Raw genomic sequence first — 23,386 nt, forward strand, 5'->3', positions numbered from 1 at the left:
TCTGAGCAAGAGAGGGCGGGAAGAGAGGAGAGACCTGGGCAAGTCACTTCCCTCCCTCTGTGTCTCAGCTACTTCATTCTGTATAATGAGGAGTAAGACTGAGCCCCACGTGGGATACGGACTCTGTGTCCAACCTGATTACCTTGTATCTACCCCAGCGCTTAGTACGGTGTCTGGCATATAGTAAGCGCTTATCAAATAAAACAGTTATCATTAATTATTGTTTCTCCTAATTTATACTGGTGTCTGCCTCCCCCTCTAGACTGGAACCTCAAGATGGGCGGGGAGCGCATCTACCAACTCGGCTGTACTGTCCCATCCCAAGCGCTCAGTTCAGTACTCAGCACACAGTAAGTGCTCAATAAATACCGTCAAATGATCGATTACAACGTGCCTTGATTCTTCCAATTGGGTTAGAATGATATTAAAAAAAAAAAAATGAAACCCCACCAGGCATCCCTAGAGCAAGCCCCTCCGGCTCTCTGGGGAAGGAGAGTTCATATTAGCATGGGGGCAAGTGCCGGGGGGGAGGGTCTTCCACTCCAGCCCGAGGCGAGCCATGGCCGAGTCCCGGGGATAAGGCCAGCAGACCAAGAAAACAAAAACGGCGCCATTCCAGACCTCAGCCTCTGCCGCCGTCTCGTATTTGGACTTCTTGCCGGGCATGGTCCGGATCAGGTTCAGCAGTCCGTCCTCGTCGATGACTTTGGTTCCCAAAGCAGAGGCCTAAAACAATTGGAAATTCAGCCCGAGGAGACCCTCGTGTGGTTTCCTCTAGCGAAGGGACGGTGGCACGACCTTTCACTGAGCCCTGCTTCCCTAGGATTGATTTCCATTCTACAGCCAACCCAGTCTCCGTACCCCAACCTCGCCTCTCCCGCCGCCATCACCACCCTCTCCTCCTCGCCCACGTCCTCCCAGGGGTCTGGAGCTCCCTCCCCCTTCCCACGCAAAAGACCTCCTCGCTCTCCACCTTTAAGGTCCTCCTGACATCACATCTCCTCCGAGAGGCCTTCCCAGACTAAGCCCTTTATTTCCCCTATCCGCCCTCCCCTCTGCATCCACTCTGCTCTCCTCTCTCTGCACCACTTTAAGTACTGTGATTCTCACCCCAGCCCCTCAGCACTTTTACAGTCTCTAGCCTGTAAACTCACTGTGGGCAGGAAATGTCTGTGTTTGAGTACACTCCAAGTACTCAGTACAGTGTTCAATAAATACGACTGACTGAATGAATGAATGTTCTCCACACAGTAAGTGCTCAGTAAATACAACCCACTGACATACACATCCTTATACTCTGCGATTTCCCCTCTCTGCAATTTAGTTTCCTGTCCTTCTACCCCACAGACTGTATATTCCTTGGGTATGGAGATGGCAGAGCAGACTGGCCTAGTGGCTAGAGTATAGGCCTGCCACTTGCCTGTTGCGTGACCTTGGGCAAGTCGCTTCATTTCTCTGGGCCTCAGTTACCTCATCAGTAAAATGGGGATTAAGATTATGAGTCCCATGGGGGACAGGCACTGTGTCCACCCTGATTATCTTGTATCTGCCGCAGTGATTAGAACAATGCCTGGCACTTAAGTGCTTAACAAATACCGTTAAAAAAAAAAAATTTATCGCATTGTACTTCACCAAGTGCTCAGCACAGCACTCTATGCATTGTTAAGTACACAGTAAACACCACTGATTGACATCAAGTCACCCGTTTTGGGAAGTCCGGGCTCCCAAACAGAGTTGGGGGCAAGCGACCTTAACTCAAAGTCAACCGTTGCCCAGGAGGCGGTGAGAGCGGAAACAACTTGGGCAGGCCGCACGGCTGGTCCATCACCCCTAATCCTGCCGGCGGGGGGGACCCCGATTTGACCCCACTTTTTTTCTTTTTTTAAGCGGTATTTGTTAAGCACTTACTACGTGGCAGGCACTGTACTCAACGCTGGGGCAGATACAAGTTAATCAGGTTGGACACAGTCCATGTCCCACGTGGGGCTCGGTCTTAATCCCCATTTTACAGATGAGGGAACTGAGGCGCAGAGGAAGGGAAGGGACTTGCCCAGGGTCACCCAGCAAGCAAGTGGCGGAGCAGGGATTAGAACAGCGTGGCTCAGCGGAAAGAGCCCGGGCTTTGGAGTCAGACGTCGTGGGTTCGAATCCCGGCTCCGCCAACTGTCAGCTGTGTGACTTTGGGCAAGTCACTTCACTTCTCTGGGCCTCAGTTCCCTCATCTGTAAAATGGGGATGAAGACTGTGAGCCCCCCGTGGGACAACCTGATCACCTTGTAACCCCCCAGCGCTTAGAACAGTGCTTTGCACATAGTAAGCGCTTAATAAATGCTATCATTATTATTATTATTATTAACACAGATCCTTCTGACGCCCAGGCCCGGGCTCTCCCCTCCTCTTCTCCCTCCCCAGCCCCGACGCACACCCCGACAGACCTTGTCGCTTTTGGACTGCCCACTGTCCCGGCCCATGACGAGGTAGCTTGTCCTCTTGCTGACGCTGCCCGTGACTTTTCCCCCGTGTCGCTCAATCAAACCCTTGGCCTCGTCCCGCTCAATGGACTCCAGGACGCCCGTGATGACGAACGTCAGACCTTCCAGGCAGTTCTCGGCTCCCTAAGAAACGGAACCACACACTGTCTCGTGAATGCTCTTGGTTACGCATTTACTATGTTCTAGAAGGCTCTGGGGAGTTAAGCGTTTACTATGGGCTGTGTGCTAAGTGCTGGGGCTTAGGATAATCAGGTCTCACATCATCATCATCATCATCATCATCAATCGTATTTATTGAGCGCTTACTATGTGCAGAGCACTGTACTAAGCACTTGGGAAGTACAAATTGGCAACATATAGAGACAGTCCCTATCAATCAATCAATCAATCGTATTTATTGAGCGCTTACTATGTGCAGAGCACCGTACTAAGCGCTTGGGAAGTACAAATTGGCATCGCATAGAGACAGTCCCTACCCAACAGTGGGCTCACAGTCTAAAAGGGGGAGACAGAGAACAGAACCAAACATACCAACAAAATAAAATAAGTAGGATAGAAATGTACAAGTAAAATAAATAAATAAATAAATAGAGTAATAAATATGTACAACCATATATACATATATACAGGTGCTGTGGAGAAGGGAAGGAGGTAAGACGGGGGATGGAGAGGGGGACGAGGGGGAGAGGAAAGAAGGGGCTCAGTCTGGGAAGGCCTCCTGGAGGAGGTGAGCTCTCAGCAGGGCCTTGAAGGGAGGAAGAGAGCTAGCTTGGCGGATGGGCAGAGGGAGGGCATACTAACCAAACATACTAACAAAATAAAATAAATAGAATAGATATGTACAAATAAATAAACAAATAAATAAATAGGGTGATAAATATGTACAAACATATATGGGGCTCTTGGGAGCCAGAGATCGTGGGTTCAAATCCCGGCTCTGCCGCTTATCAGCTGTGTAACTGTGTAAGTTAAGTCACTTAACTTCTCTGGGCCTCAAGTTCCCTCATCTGTAAAATGGGGGTGAAGACTGTGAGCTCCACGGGGGACAAGCGGATCACCCTGTATCCTCCCCAGTGCTTAGAACAGTGCTTTGTACATAGTAAGTGCTTAGCAAGTGCCATCGTTATTAAGAACAGGTGATGAATCTCCATTTTGCAGATGAAGAGAACAGGTGATGAATCTCCATTTTGCAGATGAAGAGAACTGAGGCACAGAGAAGTTCATCGACTTGCCCAAGGTCTATGTGTGAGGCACTGAACTAAGTGCTAGATTGTAACTTCACTATGGGCAGGGAATGTGTCTACCAACTCCATCACACTGTTACACTGTTCTCTCCTAAGTGCTTAGTACAGTGCTCTGCACACAGTAAGCACTCAATAAATATGATTGATTGGGGCAGAGACAAGTTCATCATCAATCATCATCAATCGTATTTATTGAGCGCTTACTGTGTGCAGAGCACTGTAATAAGCGCTTGGGAAGTACAAATTGGCAACATATAGAGACAGTCCCTACCCAACAGTGGGCTCACAAGTTAGTCAGGTCAGAGACAGTCCCTGGCCCACAAGGGCTTCACAGTTTTAACTCCCATTTTACAGACGAGGTAAGAGGCACAGAGAAGTCAACTGACTTGCCCACGGTCACACAACGCAGACAAGTGGCAAAGCTGGGACTAGACTGGGAGCCCGTTGTTGGGTAGGGACTGTCTCTATATGTTGCCAACTTGTACTTCCCAAGCGCTTAGTACAGTACGCTGCACACAGTAAGCGCTCAATAAATATAACTGAATGAATGAATGGAGCCCCTGAAGCCCATGTTCCTTGTGGGCAGGGATCACGTCTACCACCTCTGCTGTATTGTACTCTCCCAGGCGCTCAGTATAGTGCTCTACACATAGGAGGCACTCAGTAAATATAATTGACTGTGACTGCGTCTCATTCTCAACTCTCCTACCTCTGTGTCTCGGCTAACACTCCTCCTCCTGCCTAGAACACCCTCATTTTTTTTAATGGCATTTATGGAGCGCTTATTATGTGCTAGGCACTATACTAAGCACTGGGGTAGATACAAGTTAATCAGGTTGGACACAGTCCCTGTCCCACGTGGGGCTCAAAGTCTTAGAGAAGCAGCGTGGCTCAGTGGAAAGAGCCCGGGCTTCGGAGTCAGGGGTTGTAGGTTCTAATCCCGGCTCCGCCACTTATCAGCTGTGTGACTTTGGGCACGTCACTTAACTTCTCTGTGCCTCAGTTACCTCATCTGGAAAATGGGGATTAAGACTGTGAGCCCCAGGTGGGACAACCTGTTTACCTTCTATCTACCTAGCGCTTAGAACACTGCTTGGCACATCGTAAGCGCTTAACAAATACCAAAATTATTAATCTCCACTTTACAGATGAGGTAACCAAAGCACTGAGACGTGAAGTGACTTGCCCAAGGTCACACAGCAGACAAGTGGTGGAGCCGGGATTAGACTGTGACCGTGAGCCCGTTTGAGGGTAGGGACCGCCTTTATATGTTGCCAACTTGTACTTCCCAAGCGCTTAGTACAGTGCTCTGCACACAGTAAGCGCTCAATAAATATGACTGAATGAATGAACCCAAGTCCTTCTGACTCCGAGGCCCGTGCTCTCTCCACTAGGCCATGCTGCTTCTCCATTTCCGATCCATCAGACTATAGCACTCTCCATCTTCTACGTTCTTCCAAAATCCTACTTCCAAGAGGCGAGAGGAGTGGAGCGTATGGGCTGAGCGGCAGTTGATCAGTGAGGTAGGAGGGGGCAAGCTGATCGAGTGCTTCAAAGCCGACGGCAGAACTCGAGTCTTTCAATCAATTGTATTTATTGAGCGCTTACTGTGTGCAGAGCACTGGACTAAGCGCTTGGGAAGTACAAGATGGCAACATATAAAGACAGTCCCTACCCAACAGCGGGCTCACAGTCTAAAAGCTCCAATCAGCAGGCACTGGGGTCCCGAACAAAACTTTGACGGGCCGGTGGAAAGAGCATGGGCCTGGGACTCCGTGTACCTGGGTTCTCATCATCATCATCATCATCATCAATTGTGTTTATTGAGTGCTTACTGTGTGCAGAGCACTGTACTAAGCGCTTGGGAAGTACAAGTTGGCAACATATAGAGACAGTCCCTACCCAACAGTGGGTTCTCATCCCAGCTCCGCCGCTCACCTACTCTGTGACCCTGTGCGAGCCACTTCATTTCTCTGTGGCCCAGCTCCCTCACCTGTAAAATGGGGATTAATAATAATAATAATAATAATGGTAACTGTTAAGTGCTTACTATGTGCAAAGCACTGTGAAGACTGTGAGCCCCACCTGGGACAGGGAGTAGGCCACATTGATTCTCTAATAGCAGGACGCTGAATCGTGCTACAGGCCGGGACTCTCCGTGCCATTCTACGTGCCAATCCCGTTTTGCCCCCTTTTAGACTGTGAGCCCAATGTTGGGTAGGGACTGTCTCTATATGTTGCCAATTTGTACTTCCCAAGCGCTTAGTACAGTGCTCTGCACATAGTAAGCGCTCAATAAATATGATTGATTGATTGACTGATTGATTGCTCCCTGTGATTTAGATTCTGTTGGGATTGAGACTTCAAAAATATGGACCGAGCTATGCGGAGGTTTGAGAAGAAGCCCAGTGAAAGGCAGCCCATTGGTTTATATATCACTGTTGCCTCAGTACTTTCAACCCTCACATATGGAGAGAAAACTAGCACACGCCCACTCAATCAAATTTGTCGGTAGCCACGCTGGGACTTTTTTTATGATATTTGTTAAGCACTTACTACGTGCCAGGCACTGTTCGAAGCTCTGGGGTAGATACAAGCTAATCAGAATGGACACGGTCCAAGTCCCACGTGGGGCTCAGAGTCTTAATTCCCCTTTTATAGTTGAGGGCGCAAAGAAATGAAGTGAAATATTTATCTGGATTGGCGCACATCTTCCTCCATCAGGATTGTTAGGTGGGATGCAGAGAGATATTTTTACCAAATGATCCTGAACCTTTTCTCAAAGAAGTGAAATGACTTACCCAAGGGAACACAGCAGACAAGTGGCAGAGCCAGGATTAGAACTCAGGTCTTTCAGATTTGCAGGCCTGTGCTCTGTTCACTAGGTCATACTGTTTCTCTAGCTGCGGGACCACCTTAGAACTAGTGTACACACATACACACACAGTACATTTCCCAGTAGTCACGCTGAGACTGACCTGTGGAATCTCCTTGGAACCCAAGGCCTTGGGACCCTCTCGATTCAGGTAGCTTCGATAAGCCTGGTAATTCGTGCGCTTCTTGTCCGAATCTTCTGGACTTACAGACTTTGTGGACAGAGAGTAGATTTTTTTTAAAAAAACCAAGCAAATGAAGAAATATTCAAACTTCTGCTTTACACTGTTTAATACACACAAAGCTCACCAGAAATGTGTAAAAGAGATGTAAAACATGAACAAAGCTCATCAGAAAGAGATGTAAAACATGAGTCCCAACCAAAACACCTGAAACTAAAACGGTAATTCTTTACTTCGTTCAGTTTTTCATTTTGATGTTAAAATCCGCCCCCATCTGCGTTCAGCTTACAATCGCTAACCCAAATGACTCAAGTCGTTCTGTTTTGAAAAGTCCTGAGAAAAGGTTCAGGATCATTTGGTAAAAATATCTCTCTGCATCACACCTAACAATCCTGATGGAGGAAGACGTGTGCCAATCCAGATAAATATTACAGAGAACGAAACTGAGAGCCAATGAGGCAACTGTCTCCCCCTTCTAGACTGTGAGCCCGCTGTTGGATAGGGACCGTCTTTCTATGTTGCCAACTTGTACTTCCCAAGCGCTTAGTACAGTGCTCTGCACACAGTAAGCGCTCAATAAATACGAATGAATGAATGAATGAACTGTCCCTAGAAATGCATCTGCCTGCAAACACTACCTCTTTCAACCCTTTAGAAACAACCAAAGCACAGCAGCCTTTCCGTTTCTCAGATTAGCAATGATAGAGAATGGGGGACATTCAAAGCAGTCTTTGCATTCTAAGGGTCCAAGGACCCGGGAAGACAAAACGACAGTTCTAGTCTGGAAATTCAAAAAGCATTTGGAAGACAAGCAAACATCTGCAGCTCAAAAAAAAAAAAAATAACAAATAACAAACCTACGGGAAAGCAGATTTATGCATTCTTGGCACCAGAAATATCCACTTTCCCTTTGGGATGCTTTTCTGTGACTCAACAGCAGCACACCCATTCCCCAGGGAACACCCACCAATCACCACCCCGGGGAAACTGCTAAATTCTCCCCGCTTAAAGCTCAAAGGGCGGCAGGAAGGGAGTGTCATCTCCCTTTCCCAAGAAGTTTAGGCATCTCTTTAGGGAGCAGGACCCTCCTGGCCCAGCACCAGCTGGGGGTTATGGGTCTAAACAGCAGGACGGGGGAGGGAAGAGGAGGAGAAGAAGGGGTTCAATTGGCACCAAAGTAGCCCAAACCACTGGACTCCCAGGAAAGGCCAGTTGCCCAGAACCAAATCTACTTCCTTCCTTCCTTCCTTCATTCAATCCATTAATTGTATTTACTGAACGCGTACTACTTGGATCAGGATGGCCACAGGAGCCTACCAGCTGAAGGGGTGGAAGTCAAACACCCGAGCTATTTGCCTTGGGAATACTGACCACTTTGCTGGGGCTCACTCCAAGTAAAGAAAGCGTCCGCTGACATCCAAGTTATGACTCAAAGGGAAAGCAACCAACCTCTGTTTTGGAAGAAGAAACGTTACTTTTCTTAGGCGATCTGGTCTCTTCTGTCCTGACGTCTGTATTTCCTTTTCTCCCGAGAGCAGCCCCTTTTTCCTTTTCGCTCTCTCCCTTTTGTTTCAGGAGTGCCAGCTTGGAGCTCATGTTCAGAACGGGGAGCTTAGTTGACGATCCGTGCGCGCCTTGACCCACGGGGGGCTTGGGGGACCGATATCCTCCCGAACCGTCCCGCTTAATTGGCTCCCCCGGCCTGGAATTCTCACTGCCGTCTGAAAATCGGGGTTTTCCTCCTGGGAAGAGGTAGAAACCGGATCAACAACCCTGGGGCGGTCAGCGACACTGAAGGGCGGCTCTGCTGTGGGAGAAGCTTGGGCCTCAGAGGACCTAGGTTCTAATCCCGATTCTGCCACTTGTCTGCTGTGTGTGACCTTGGCTAAAACACTCCACTTCTCGCTGCTTCGGTTACCTCGCCTGCAAAATGAGGACTCAATACCTGTTCTCTTAGTTGCAAGCAGCTTGGCCTACTGGATAAAGCCCGGTCCTGGGAGTCAGAAGGACCTGGGTTCTAATCCCGGCTCTGCCATTTGTCTGCTGTGTGACCTTATACAAGTCGCTTACCTTTTCTGTGCCCCGGTAACCTCATCTGTAAAATAGGGATTATGACTGTAAGCCCCATGTGGAACAGAGACTGTGTCCAACCTGATTATCCTTTATCTACCCTAGTGCTTAGAACAGCGCTTGACAGATAATAAGCACTTAACAAATATCATCATCATTATAGTACTTAGACTGTGAGCCCCATGTGGGACAGGGACTGTGTCCAACCTGATTAACTTGTATCTACACGAGTGCTTAGAACAGTGCTTGACACTTAAATACCATAAAAAAAGCCAGAAGTTTCTCGGGGTCCATGTGGGCCTCTCCTTGCTAGCCTGGGCCTGAGCCTCCACAGAGTCCCGAAAGCTTGCTCAGCCCTTGATTTCCCATTTCCCACACCTCCCGTTTTCACAAAGTGAAGAGCATTTCTTTGCTCTTATGGCTTGGTTTCAACGGATCAGGATTGGAATCAGTAGTAGAAATGATAACAGTACTTACTAAGCTCCCACTGGGTGCAAAGCACTGTACTAAATGCTTGGGAAGTACAAAACAAAGTAGTAATACGCTCCCTGCCCACAAGAAGTTTACACTTTAACAGGGGAGCCAAATTATTATGAATATTTTCCCTTCCTTGGGTAGCTAGTTAATCAATCAAGGGTATTTGTTGAGCACGTACACTGCGCAGAGCATGGACAGATACAATAAAGAAAGGAGACGCAATCATCATCATCATCATCATCAATCGTATTTATTGAGCGCTTACTAGGTGCAGAGCACTGTACTAAGCACTTGGGAAGTACAAATTACTTGCCCTCAAGGTGCTTACGATCTAGTGAGGGAGCGAGACAAAATTCCATGTAGGAGAAAGAAACTGAGTATAAGGCTGTATAAGTAAGAGCTGTGGGTGGGACGGGATGGGGTGCTCAATAAATACCACTGATTGATTGATTCCAGCACCTTTCAGGTTCCTTGTCCAATATATATTAGTGTCTAGAACGTGATCCATTCTAGTAAATGAATAGGAAACCAAGACCGTGAGAATACTATCAATCAATCAATGGTATATACTGAGCTTTTACTATGTGCAGAACACTGTACTAAGCGCTTGGGAGAGTATGATACAACAGAATATGCCCAACAAACCTTGGAAGGGTTTGCCTTCTGCACGGTAACCTCCAAGGAATCTACAGTCTCTAGCTACCGGTCTAGTCCTAGTTGCTCTTCTAATGACACTCTCCCTAGTGATAGTACAGTGCTCTGTGCACATGAAACAGTGCTTAGAACAGTGCTTGGCACACAGTAAGTGCTTAACAAATACCATAATCACCATCATCATCACACAGTAAATACCACCGATTTACTATTTCAACAGAAATTACCTTTATGAGACGGCGTATACTTTTCTGCTTTGCTTGGAGTAGTTTTCTTAGGTGAAAATGTCTCCTTCTCTTCTGAATCCTTTCGAGCCTAAGCAGATACAAAAAAAAAAAGGTCAACTACGCATGAGCCAAGTAATAACTGACACCATCTTCGATTTGGAAAGCCAAGCCCGGGCGCACGACGTGGAAAAGTTCTGACATTGCCATTTTCCTCAAACTACACCATCCCTGGGTAATTCCTTGGTCCTGTCAGGTGAGGAAACTGAGACAAGTTTTTTTTTTTTAAGGGACTGTTTCTTGGGGAGTTGAAAACACTTCCATCATAAGTATCTAAAGAATCGCAGCTTATTTCAGGGAGCGCTAAAAGCACTTCTGCCAGAAGTATCTAAAGAACTCCAGCCTGCTTGCCGAAGCCTATACCCAGTTTTTTTCCTCCATGCCACATGGGAGCTCAAAAGCATTTTTGTCAATTACCAGGGAACTGAAATTAAAACAACCTGTGCATTCAAAGCCAGGAGAAAATTACCTAGGTCTGGCTCAGACACCTGCCACCTTAAGACAAAAGGAATAAATCTCACACAGTGCTTCAGGAGACCCACATTCACCAAGAGAACACAACAGAATTAGTAGACATGATCCCTGCCTTCAAGGAGTTTCCAATCTAGCAGGCAAGACAGACACCAAAACTTCCATGGGAAGTTGGGATACTTGCCTGGATAGTCATTTCAAACACTACTCCTGATGCTGTTTCTCATCCTGAGAGAGCAAATATCTTGGTTCTTTTCAAGAAAATGTGCTGGTTAAGATTCATGTTTCTGAGTCCACTCCCAGTTTGAAATCAAAGAGCTTTCTAAGTATAAAAGGAACCTTGTTTTCTGCAGACGAATAAACCGCTGTCCTGAAAATACAGCGGATTCCCCACTTCCTTCTATCTTAGTGTGACCAACTGTCCTGGAATATCCAAGATTGTCCCTTGTTCCTTGGCTTAGTCTGCTCATCCCCCAAAGTCCTTTAGGAGGGGCCACAGAAAGGCAGTGCCACCTCTCTCAAAACCCTGAGCGTGGGCAAAGCCATCTTGCAGTCAGGATCCTGATTTCCAAAATTGGCAACCCCCTCCCTAAGGCTGCTTGCTTTGGGCTGAAAGTTTTGGCTTTGAATTTATCTAGCTGTCTCAAAAATGACGAAGGACATCCTCACTAAACATCCCTAAAAAGGTACCGATGATAAACCTCACTAATCTGGACAGACTGGGGAAATCCAATCTGAGGGGGTGAAAAATAAGCACCGGAGCACGTCCTCTAATAAACTGCATACGTAACCTTTTTGTTCTTTGGCGCTTCATCCAGCAGGGCCAACGTCTTGGCAAATTCCTCATCTTCGTGCAGTTGCCTCTCCAACTACTCCCCCGCAAAAAAAGAGACCCAAAATGAAAGGGCAAGTCAGAAGTTCAATGGACGATTCAAATGGCATGTGAAGAACAGCAATCATGCTTCCCAGTTTTCCCAAGTGTTAGAGAACCATTTTGATAGCAGAACTGAGACGCAGCTTTACGGATGAGAACATTAAATCAGACGTTCAATTAATCAGTGGTATCTACCGAGAGCTTACTGTGGGGCTGAGTGCTTAGAAGAGAACAACAAAGTTGCTACAAACCTTCCCTGCCCTTGAGAAGCTCACAGATAAATATTTCACAGAGGATTAGATGTTTCTATATTTTCAGTGAAAGACGCTTTTACTACAAGCATTGGCTTGACTTACTTCTGCCTGTATTTTAAATTAATTTAATACCTGGCAGAACTGGAATACTGGTAGAAAAATGCCCTTTCAATACCTGGAACCCTGTGAACCTTGGAAATGAAAAATGCTCTTGACACTTAAAAAGGAAAACATATCAGTTGTTTTTCAAATGCCACCATTTCTAATTCAGTTGAATGACCCATAAATGGCTTTAAAAAAAACAAAAACAGTTCACAGCGTGCTGATTAGCTCTTCGATCATTTTCTTCCTCACCTGCTAATCCAACATCTATAATGGGCTGGGCTGTTATCCTCTATGTTCACTGGGTGAACATACATGAAAATACAGCGGATTCCCCACGTCCTTCTATCTTTAGGGTGACCAACTGTCCTGGTATATCCAAGATTGTCCCTTGATCCTTATGTACATATTCTGTAATTTATTTATATTCAAGTACATCTCCCCTTATGGATTGTAAACTCCTTCCGGGCAGGGAACATTCTACCAATACTGGTATATGATACTCTCCCAAGTGCTTAGTACAGTGCTCTGTACATAGTAAGCACTCAATACATACCATTGATTGATTGACTGAGATTCAGGAGCAAAAGCCATGGGCTTGCAAGTGTCATGGGAGATCAAACAAGCTTCCCCCTGCCCATCTGCTGGGAACCTAGGAAAGATTCCTAGTGGCTCCTGCTGGTTCTCTTTCCTACCTTCTTCCCACAGTCCAGGGAACCTCCCTGTTCTCTGCTAGACGATTCCAATGAACAAAGCCTGTATTGATCAAAGGAAGCCGGTAATAAGAAATAGAGAAGAAGCCAATATATGAATAAAACACCTCAAAAAAAAAAAAAACCTATTTGAAAACTTCATGAGAGTAAACTGAAAGGGATAAACTTGTGGAAAGAGCCTTAACCTGGGAATCAGAGCATCCCGGTTCTGTCACTTGCCTGCTGTGTGAACTTGGGCAAGTCACTTCACTTCTTTGGGCCTCAGTTACCTCATCTGCCAAACGGGGTTTAAGATTATGAACCATATTGGGGACAGGGATTGTCTCCAACTGTTTAGCTTGTATCTCCTCCAGCGCTTAGTACAGTGACTGGCGCACAGTAAACACTTAACTTCCATTAAAAAAAAAAATTACCTCTGAGTCTTCTTCAAGCTGCAACTGCTTAGCTATGGCTTCATCATCTCTTGTCAAATCAAGAAGGTTCTGGGAAGGCTACAATATAAACGGAACAGGATTAGTTTGGGGTCTAACGCGCCTGGGGATTAATGATGACATTGGTCTTCTGTAGCACACAACACACTTCACATAAAAACTTCGCATAATCTCGTGTCTGAAAACCACCTTCACTTCAACTTTCCCTCTTGTGTCTGCCATCACAGCTGGCTATCACTCAGACCTAGAGGTCCCAGGACGATGGCAGAGCAGAAAGTTGAAGTCTGTGCTATTCTGCACTATGGCACAAATTTAAAAAGAGTAAAAGAAGAATCAATAACAGGCCCCATTCTCCCAAATATGCCAATGAGAAAAGGGCATATTTTGGTAGAATTTGGTAGACTGGTGGTAGAAGAGACAGGGAGGGAGGAAGAAAGAGAAGAAAAGGAAGAGAGAGAGGAAAGGGCAAGAGGGATAAGCCAGAGGGAGGAATGAAAAAAGAGGAAGGGAAAGTCTGGCATTTTCTCCTTCCTTCAAGTTCATGTTCTACAAAGGGGAGAAACAGCTGGCCACTCTGAGGTGCCAGGAGGAGACCTTTCCCTGTAGACACATTTCAGGAGCATGGGGAAATCATTTATTTGTCAGGATCGCATCTCGAGAGGTTCCAGTACTCTATCAGTCTCAGCTACGGGAGGGAGAGTCAACCAGTGGTATACCCATTCCATTCCTAGCTTGGGCAGTGGCTGGAAAGTGCAATTTAATCTACTACGAGTCAAAACTCCCCTGTGCTGGGAAGCAATGACGAGAGAGAAAGTCGAGGGCGGAGACTCAAGCTGACAGAGTGGAAGAAGGCAATGGTAAACCACTTCTGTATTTTTACCAAGAAAACTCTTTGGATACACTACCAGAACAGATGCAGATGGGGCGTTCTGGAGGAGATGTTTCCATGGAGTCGCTATGGGTCGGAGGCGACCTGATAGCATAAGACAAGACTCTCCCGAGTGCTTAGCTCAGTCTTCTGCACAAAGAAGGCACTCAAGAAATACCACTGACTTATCGAGTGCCAACTGTGTGCGCCGCACTTGTACTGATCGCCGGGGGAGTACAATACTAGTTGTAGTATTTAGTAAGCGCTTACTGTATGCAGAACACTGAACTAAGGGCTACAAAAGGAATACTTAGGTGGGAATTAAACACGGCACCTGGCCCTCAGGAGGCTCATAATCTAAAAATGAAAAGGGGGAGAGACGACATGTAAGGAGAAATGAAACAAAACACTAAGACAACATAAAATGAAAAGGGGGAGAGAGGACACCTAAGGAGAAACAAAACAAAACACTAAGATGACATAAAGACAAAAATAAATGTATACGATCCCTGTAGACTGAAAACTCCCTGCGGATGGGGATTGTGTCTACTAACTCTATTGTACTATACCCATCCAATCGTTCAGTATAGTGCTCTGCACATGGGAAGTGCTCAAATACCACTGATTGATTCTTGCCCTCAAGAAGCATACAATCCAAATGGGCAGACGGACACAAAACAATGTACATAAAGGAAGGAAAAGACAATAAAAAAACGAACAGAGGAGTAAATCAGTATTCAGAATATGTACAGCTACACGTACAAAATTGCGAGTGAATGTACAATTAATCAAGGCGTGCCTCCTGGAGGCGGTAGGATTTCAGGAGGGTTTGGAAGAGAGTCATAGTTTTTCTGAGCCTCAGGTCCCTCTTTTGTAAAATGGAGATTAAGACTGTAGCCCCACATATGACATGGACTGTGTCCAACCTGATTAGCTTGTATCTACCCTAGGCTTAGTACAGTGTCTGGCACATAGCAAGCACTTAAATGCCATTTTTACAAAGTGTGGGGAGGGGGGGCGGTTGGGGAGGGGGTGCCTCCCTATTGGTGTCAAGGGGGAAAGCAGGGTTCCAACCCAAGCTCAAGGCTAAAAGGAGAGAATCCTATGTGTGATTAGTAAATAGACAGAGAAGTATTGAGATAAAACGTCAAACAAACAAAAAGAGATAAGATAAAGAGGAGGGAGCAGAACAGGCGGTGGGCATCTGACCACTGTGACGTGGGTTAAGGCCGGGGTGAGTGGGCGAGGGGGAAGGCCTACTCTCCCATCCCAGACCCCTCCGCTGAGCAAAACTTGGCTGGCTCTGCCCAGCTGCCCCGCCGTGAAAGAACCAACCTACTAGCTACACTGCAGAACGTGTACCTTTGCTCCTTCTTTGCCTTTTTTTTTTAATGGCAGTTGTTAAGGACTTAATATACGCCAAGCACTGCTCTAAGAGCTGGGGAAGATAATAATAATAATAATAATAATGTTGGCATTTGTTAAGCACTTACTATGTGCAAAGCACTGTTCTAAGCGCTGGGGGGGATACAAAGTGATCAGGTTGCCCCACGTGGGGCTCACAGTCTTAATCCCCATTTTACAGATGAGGTAACTGAGGCTCAGAGAAGTTAAGTGACTTGCCCAAGGTCACACAGCAGACATGTGGCAGAGCCAGGATTCGAACCCATGACCTCTGACTCCAAAGCCCGGGCTCTTTCCACTGAGCCACGCTGGAAGATGCAAGCTAAAGAGGTTGGGCACAGTCCCTGTCCCACGTGGGGCTCAGAGAGAGGAGGATTTAATCCCCATTTTACAGGTGAGGTAACTGAGCCACAGAGAAATTACGTGACTTGCCCAAGGTCCCGCAGCAGACAAGGGGCTGACTACTGAACTGCCTCATCACTGACCACCCTGCCTTCTGTCTCTCCCCAGTGATAGTCAATAAATAATCAATAATCAATAAATACCACTGACTGATTAATTCATCCAAGTGGTGTAGCAGGGGATTAGAACCCAGGACCTCTACAGCTTAGTATAGTGCATGCCACATAGTAAGCACTTCAATACCATTATAAAAATAAAAAAATAAATGTTTGATTCCCAGGCCCAGGCTCTTTTCCCTAGGACACACTGCTTCTGGTCCGTTTTTCCCCCCGAATGAAGACCCCCCACAAGGGAGAACAAAGCTAAGTAGGAATCGGACCTTGCCTGTGTGATGGGCAGCACACACTTGGATAAACTCCTAAGCGCTCAAGAGCTATACTGTTGGATCAACAGTCCTGGTGAGAGCTGTGTGGAGGCTTTTACAAAAAGATAATTAAGAAAACAATTACAGTGGTGTTCGAGCATTTTTAATCACCTTACCAACTAGCACTCATTTCAAAACATCACCACTATTTATCTCAGGGAGAGAGAAGCTTATGGCTAAAGAAATCTAAGCAAGCTTTCCCTACCCACTTATAAAAACTAGCAGATGATTAAAACAGACATAAAAACCCAGGATACGGCAGGGGGGATAAGCAATATTAGACATTCTGAACCGTTAGACAATAATGATGGCATTTATTAAGCGCTTACTACGTGCAAAGCACTGTTCTAAGCGCTGGAGAGGTTACAAGGTGATCAGGTTGTCCCACGGGGGGCTCACAGTCTTCCTCCCCATTTTACAGATGAGGGAACTGAGGCACAGAGGAGTGAAGTGACTTGCCCAAAGTCACCCAGCTGACAAGTGGCGGAGCCGGGATTTGAACCCATGACCTCTGGCTCCAAAGCCCGGGCTCTTTCCGCTGAGCCACGCTGCTTCTCTAAGATTGTCAGGATAGGAACTGAGTCTTCGCGAACTCTCCCAAATGCTTCCAAACACTGTACTTGTGTACATGTTTTTGTGTTTTTTGTGTTTTTTTGTTAATTATACCACTCTGTACACAACCAGTTGTCCAGCGGTTGCTTCCCCTTGCATTTGTGTCGCTTCCTGCCTTAGGTTTGTTCTTCCTGTCATCATTATCAGTATGGGCAGCGAATGTGTCTGCTATTTCTGTTGTAATGTACTCCCCCAGGCGCTTAGTACAGTGCCCTGCATATAGTAAACGTGCAATAAATACCATTGATTGATTATCGGAAAGCAATTCTGGTCCGTCTCCACCAATAAACTGCAAGTTCCTCGAAGGTGGGAAACTGAGTTCATCAAATGCCAACTCCTCACTGTACCGCGATCTCGGCTACTCGTTCTATCATATTCTTTGAGCGCTTACTGTGTACAAAGCACTGTACTAAGTGCTTGGGAGAGTACACTACAGCAATAAACACATTCCCCGCCCACAACGAGCTTACAGTCTAGAGGACTATCTGGCCACATGTCCTGCCTCTGGCCTGAGACTCCCTCTCCCTCTAAAAGGCGATGACTCTTCCCACCTTCAAAGCCTTATTAAAAATCCCAACTCCTCCAAGAGGCCTTCCTTGATTAAACCTTCGTTACCCCTCCTCCCTCCCGCTTCTGCATCGCCTATACATTCAGATCTGACTCCTTAAGCAATTGATATTCACCCCACGCTCTGCCCCACGTCGGTAATTTATTTTAAAGTCCATCTCTCCCTTGAATTGGTAAGCTCCAAATTGGCAGGGATCATCATGTTCTACCAATTCTACTGCACTGTACCCTTCCAGAGCTTAGTACAGTGCTCCGCACACAGTAAGCGCTCAATAAATACCATCCATCGATAGACTGATTGATTCAACAACTGGAACGGGATAGTTTTCTAAAAAACCCCTGATACTCACTACTTTTCTTTTGCTTGCCACGAGCTTCTTTTCCGATCTCTGGATACTCCCGGTTCCAAAGTAGTCGAGCACTGATGTTGGGGTTAGTTTTCCTGATGACACATGGTTGGTCTTCGCCTGGGTCTCATTTTCGACCTTTGTTGTATACGAGGCTCTCAGATGGTTACTTGCAGACGCCCCGTTCTCTTTAGGTTTAAGGGACGTCTTCTGACAGACAAAGTCATCGTCTTCATCTGAAAAAGAAAGCATTCCGTTACTTGGTGTTTCTACACCCAAACCAGTGGTTCTTACATGAAAGTGATAACTCGGGCTAGATTTATTAATCCGTCTTTAGAAAAAATGCACTGGCTTTATAAAAAAGTTAACCCACCTATGAAATAGAGGGTCCAGAGGCCAATCCATAGTTACCCCCTTTTCCAGCAATCCAATCAGCAGGCTAAGAGGGCCAAATTTACACCTGCAGTTAAATAATTAGGTTTGACCCACAAATTAAAACACTTAAAGGAGGAAGAGGAAAAGTCTACCCTTCTAGACTGTAAGCGCGTTGTGATCCGGGAACAGGTCTACCAACTCTGTTGTATGGTACACTTCCAAGCGCTTAGTACAGTGGTCTACACAGAGTAGGTGCTCAAGAAATACCATTGATGATGAATTTGACATAACTTAAGAAACCGAAATCTGAAATCCTTCAGCACTTAAACAACGAATTTGTCTCCTCTGACAACAGTTATTATTCCACAGCCAGGTATCTACATCAACCTGAGTCAGAGGATAGTCACCTCAAGGGAAATTTTCTGAACAAGAAACAGGGAAGTAAAATGAAATTAAAATTTTGTAAAAATTCCTGTCTTCTCCTCTCTTTATTCAATTTACACACATTACACCAATTCTAATCTTACATACAGATTCAGAACAAAGTACAACTTAAAAGATGCTGCTGTGATTTAGAGGAAGGAAAGGTTAGAAAAAAATGGAACACAAATTCAAATAAGCCTTCTAAATTCCTTCTAAACATAAATTACAGCAGTTAACTGGAGAAAAAAACAAATAAAATCATCTCATGCAGCGCCTGCCCAACATTACCTACGATGGAATCTGAATTATCCATTGAGCTGGAATCACTAAAGACGACTTTCCCTCTCTCTCCCTTGGCAGTTGGGTGACGGGATTATGACATCATTATAACGTTTTTGCTAATAACTAGACCGTAAGCTCGCTGTGGGCGGGGAACATGTCTAGCAACTGCTGTATTGTTCCCTCCCAAGCACTTAGTACAAATATCCGTAACTTATTTGTTCATATAAATGTCCGTCTCCCTTTCTAGACTGTAAGCTCGTTGTGGGAAGGGAATTGTGTCTTGTTATTATTGTTGTATTGTACTCTCCAAGCGCTTGGTACAGTGTTCTGTACATAGTAAGCGCTCAATAAATACCACTGACTGAAAGCTTGCTGTGATTAAATTGCCGAGGTTTGCAAGTAAATCAACCGTTCTTAGCCATGTAAGCTCGTTCATTCATTTATTCATTGATTCAATCGTACTTACTGAGAGCCAACTGTGTGCAAAGCACTATACCAAGCGCTTGGGAGAGTATAATAACAAAAGACACATTCCCTGCCCAATTCTGTCTTTCAACTATGTTGCACTGTCCTCGCCCGCACTCAGTACGGTATTCTGCACATAGTAAGTGCTCAATTAACGCCATTGATTGATTGACTGATTATTTACTGAACTGAGAGACTTACTTTACTAAATGACCCAATGTACCAGCAGAGATTCACCTCCGAAAGGCGGACGGATTTCTAGGTTTAGCTCCAACCGGGTGAAAATTCTGCTGAAACTGTCATTAAAAGAATACGAAGTTATCCACTAAAGGCACTCCAGACCACTAAGAATTTTTTTCCCAGAACAGGTGATTGCAAGATGACACTGACTGAGGAGGGTATGTGAATGGGCCACACCCCGTCTTGTGATCACCAACATTAATGTCCAACTTTCAAAAGAAGAAAGCCATCCTGGATGCATTCACAATCTAAATAAAAACAACTCATCAATTTTAATCAGTGGTCTTTATTGAATACATACTGTGGGCAGAGAGCATCATCACCCTCATCATCACCATTACAGTAGTTACCTTTTAAGTTGCGCTTTGTTCTGAATCTATACATAAGATTAGAATTGGTGTAATGTGCGTAAATTGAATGAAGAGAGAAGACAGTAATTTTGGTTTCATTAAAAAAATACGAAGTTATCTACTAAAGGCACTCCAGACCACTAAGAATTTTTTTCCCAGAACAGGTGATTCCAAGATGACACTGACTGAGGAGGGTATGTTCATTCATTCATTCATTCAATCATATTTATTGAGCGCTTACTGTGTGCACAGCACTGTACTAAGCGCTTGGGAAGTACAAGTTGGGATGGGCCACACCCCGTCTTGTGATCATCAACATTACCGTCCAATTTTCAAGAGAAGAAAGCCATCCTGGATGCATTCACAATCTAAATAAAAACAACTCATCAATTTTAATCAGTGGTCTTTACTGAATGCATACTATGGGCAGAGCATCATCATCCAGGGCATTTACTGAGCACTTACTATGTGCAAGACACTGTACTAAGCACTTGGGAGACTACAAAATAATGGAGTTGGCAGACACGTTTCCTGCCCACGCCGAGCTTAGAGTTTAGAGGAAGAGATAGAAATTGATATGATAAATAATTTACAGACCCTTGAAGGTTGAGTCTAAAATCCAGGGGAGAAGAAAAGCCAGTTCTTCACAAATTGACAAGAGCACTGTACTATGTGCTTGGGAGAGCACACGACAACAGAGCTGGTAGATATGTTTCCCGACTCTTTTTTTGTGGTCCTTTGGAGAAGCAGCATGGCTCAGTGGAAAGAGCCCGGGCTTTGGAGCCAGAGGTCAGGGGTTCAAATCCCGGCTTCACCACTTAGCTGTGTGACTTTGGGCAAGTCGCCTAACTTCTCTGTGCCTCAGTTACCTCATCTGGAAAATGGGGATTAAGACTGTGAGCCCCCCGTGAGACAACCTGATCACCTTGTCACCTCCCCAGCACTTAGAACAGTGCTTTGCACATAGTAAGTGCTTAATAAATGCCATCATCATCATCATCACTATGTGCCAGGCACCATAGTGAGCGCTGGGGCCGATACAAGCTAATCAGGTTGGACACAGTCCATGTCCCACATGGGGCTCATAGTTTGAATCCCCATTTTACAGATGAGGTAACTGAGGCACAGAAGTTAAGTGACTTGCCCAAAGACACACAGCAGACAAGAGGCAGAGCCAGGATTAGAAGCCAGGTCCTTTGACTCCTAGGCTCGGGCTCTTTCCAAGCTGTTTCTCAATCAATCAATCAATCAATCCTATTTATTGAGCACTTACTGTGTGCAGAGCACTGTACTAAGCGCTTGGGAAGTACAAGTTGGCAACATATAGAGCTCTCAAGGAGCTTACGGCCTAGAGCGGGAGAAAGACCTTAAGACAAACAAACTACATCAAAATAAATCACTTAGATCATAATCAACTTGATGAATGAAGGAAGCATCATCTAATACACACCAGTTCATTCATTCAATCGTATTTATTGAGCACTTACTGTATGCAGGTCAGTGCTCCGGCCAATGAGTCGGAAAGTGACCCCACTATCAAGCCAGCTCAATGTTAAGGCTCCTGATGAAGCCTACAAGACCCCCTCAAGATGTTCCCTAGCAACATTTGGTGAATCAAAGAAGCCCATCTACAATGTAGCCAGCCAACGGGTGGTTTCTAAGGCAATACTGTTTATCGTCCAGAAACTGGGCACGGCTAGTTGATGCTATCGAGACTGCTTCGAATAATTCCGCAAAAAGTGGACTCTACTTGCAGAACAGCAAGTGATGCGTCAACATCCTGAGGTACCTCGCAGTCCTGACAAAAGAGATTTACAGAGTAAAGGGAGGATCGTGTCAAGAGCCATTCATTCATTCAGTCGTATTTATTGAGCGCTTACTGTGTGCAGAGCACTGTACTAAGCACTTAAGAGCCACGCTAGACAAGTTGCAGTGTGCCATCGGTAAAAAGATACTACGTTCCACCGCCCACCACCAACCCAGGATTTCTTCCACACCACTAAAGAAGGCTTGCCAGACAACCTCCTCCCCTTCTCCATCCTCCCCGCCTTACCTCCTTCCCCTCCCCACAGCACCTGTATATATTTATATATGTTTCTATGGATTTATTACTCTATTTATTTGTACATATTTATTCTATTTATTTTATTCTGTTAATATGTTTTGTTTTGTTCTCTGTCTCCCCCTTCTAGACTGTGAGCCCACTGTTGGGTAGGGACCGTCTCTATATGTTGCCGACTTGTACTTCCCAAGCGCTTAGTACAGTGCTCTGCACACAGTAAGTGCTCAGTAAATACGACTGAATGAACGAATGAATGACAACCCGTACGTAAAGCTCTGTCTTTTAAAGAATTGCGTGCAAGATACCTGGTATTGTGTACGCCACAAAAATTGGGAACAGCGTCATCTGTCTTTTCTGAATACAGAGACCATTCCTACAAGAACGACTCTCGGCCTTCAAATCTGTCCCAAAACGGGAAGGAGACCTTCAATGCTATGGGAGTGCGTTGCTTTGGAAAACAACTCCACAGCCTTGTGTTTCGTGGCCCGCCAATAAAAACCATTTTCAAAAAGCCCTTGTATTTTTCCAGGACTGGGGGGTGCTCGAGATGTCGTTATCGCTGCCGCACCAGCTAAACGCTCCATTAAACACTTTAGGGACGCTAAATTTGCAAGGAAGAAACGCCAACGGCTCGAATTAAATATTGGTCCCCGACCAAACCAGACGGCACTCTAAGAGGTCATCGTCAGCAAACAGGACTCAAGGTCTCCCACTTCATTAAACAGCAAAAGGTAAATATTATTTCCTCGGTACTACAAGAATTTGGCCGTCTCCCAGTGACCCAGTACAACTCACCAGGAGGCTCCGGTTAGTAACGGAGACATTTAGAAGCAACTCTTCCCTCTTCCTGTAATCAGAACATTCCACGTTCGGTTGAGGAAAATCAAATAAGGAAATTTCATTAAAGTATTTCTTCAGGAAGGGGTAGAAGGGAGGGGGTAAATGGGAATCCTAATCACTTACAGAGTCAGGAAACTATAATACAGTGCAGCAGTAGCATGGCCTCGGAAAGAGCACAGGCCTAGAGGAGCTAGGGTTTTGAAGCCAGCTCAATTGCTTGCCTGCTGTGGGACACTGGGCAAGTCCCCCCACTTCTCTGGACCTCAGTTCCCACATCTGTAAAATGGGGATACAAAAAACCTGTCCTCCCTCCTGCTTAGAATGTGAGCTCCATATTCATTCATTCAATCGTATTTATTGAGCGCTTACTGTGTGCAGAGCACTGTACTGGAAAGTTACCGACTGGAGAGCTTTTACTCAAGATTTCTTTTCAGAGCATGCAGAGATTAAGCACTCTTTCCCCCCACTCCATCTGCCTTCTGCGTCATCTACGAACTTGGAGAAGCATCGTGGCTCAGTGGAAAGAGCCCGGGCTTTGGAGTCAGAGGTCATGGGTTCAAACCCCGGCTCCACCAACTGTTAGCTGGGTGACTTTGGGCAAGT

The 23,386-nt window shown here is 45.7% G+C and overlaps 1 protein-coding gene across 1 annotated transcript in view; it reads right to left on the bottom strand.

Moving 5' to 3' along the window:
- RFC1 (replication factor C subunit 1) overlaps positions 1–23,386 on the bottom strand; it is a 59,439-nt gene that overhangs the window by 16,800 nt on the left and 19,253 nt on the right. Inside the window, exons 5-12 of the mRNA XM_038752519.1 lie at positions 17,750–17,982; positions 13,105–13,182; positions 11,540–11,617; positions 10,221–10,308; positions 8,242–8,534; positions 6,715–6,822; positions 2,436–2,615; positions 622–726 (exon numbers count right to left, since the gene is read on the bottom strand). Coding sequence (XP_038608447.1) covers positions 622–726; positions 2,436–2,615; positions 6,715–6,822; positions 8,242–8,534; positions 10,221–10,308; positions 11,540–11,617; positions 13,105–13,182; positions 17,750–17,982 — 1,163 coding nt within the window. The remainder of the gene's footprint in view (positions 1–621; positions 727–2,435; positions 2,616–6,714; positions 6,823–8,241; positions 8,535–10,220; positions 10,309–11,539; positions 11,618–13,104; positions 13,183–17,749; positions 17,983–23,386) is intronic.

Source organism: Tachyglossus aculeatus, chromosome 10, assembly GCF_015852505.1.
Source record: "Tachyglossus aculeatus isolate mTacAcu1 chromosome 10, mTacAcu1.pri, whole genome shotgun sequence".
In the NCBI taxonomy this organism is placed as follows: Eukaryota; Metazoa; Chordata; class Mammalia; order Monotremata; family Tachyglossidae; genus Tachyglossus; species Tachyglossus aculeatus.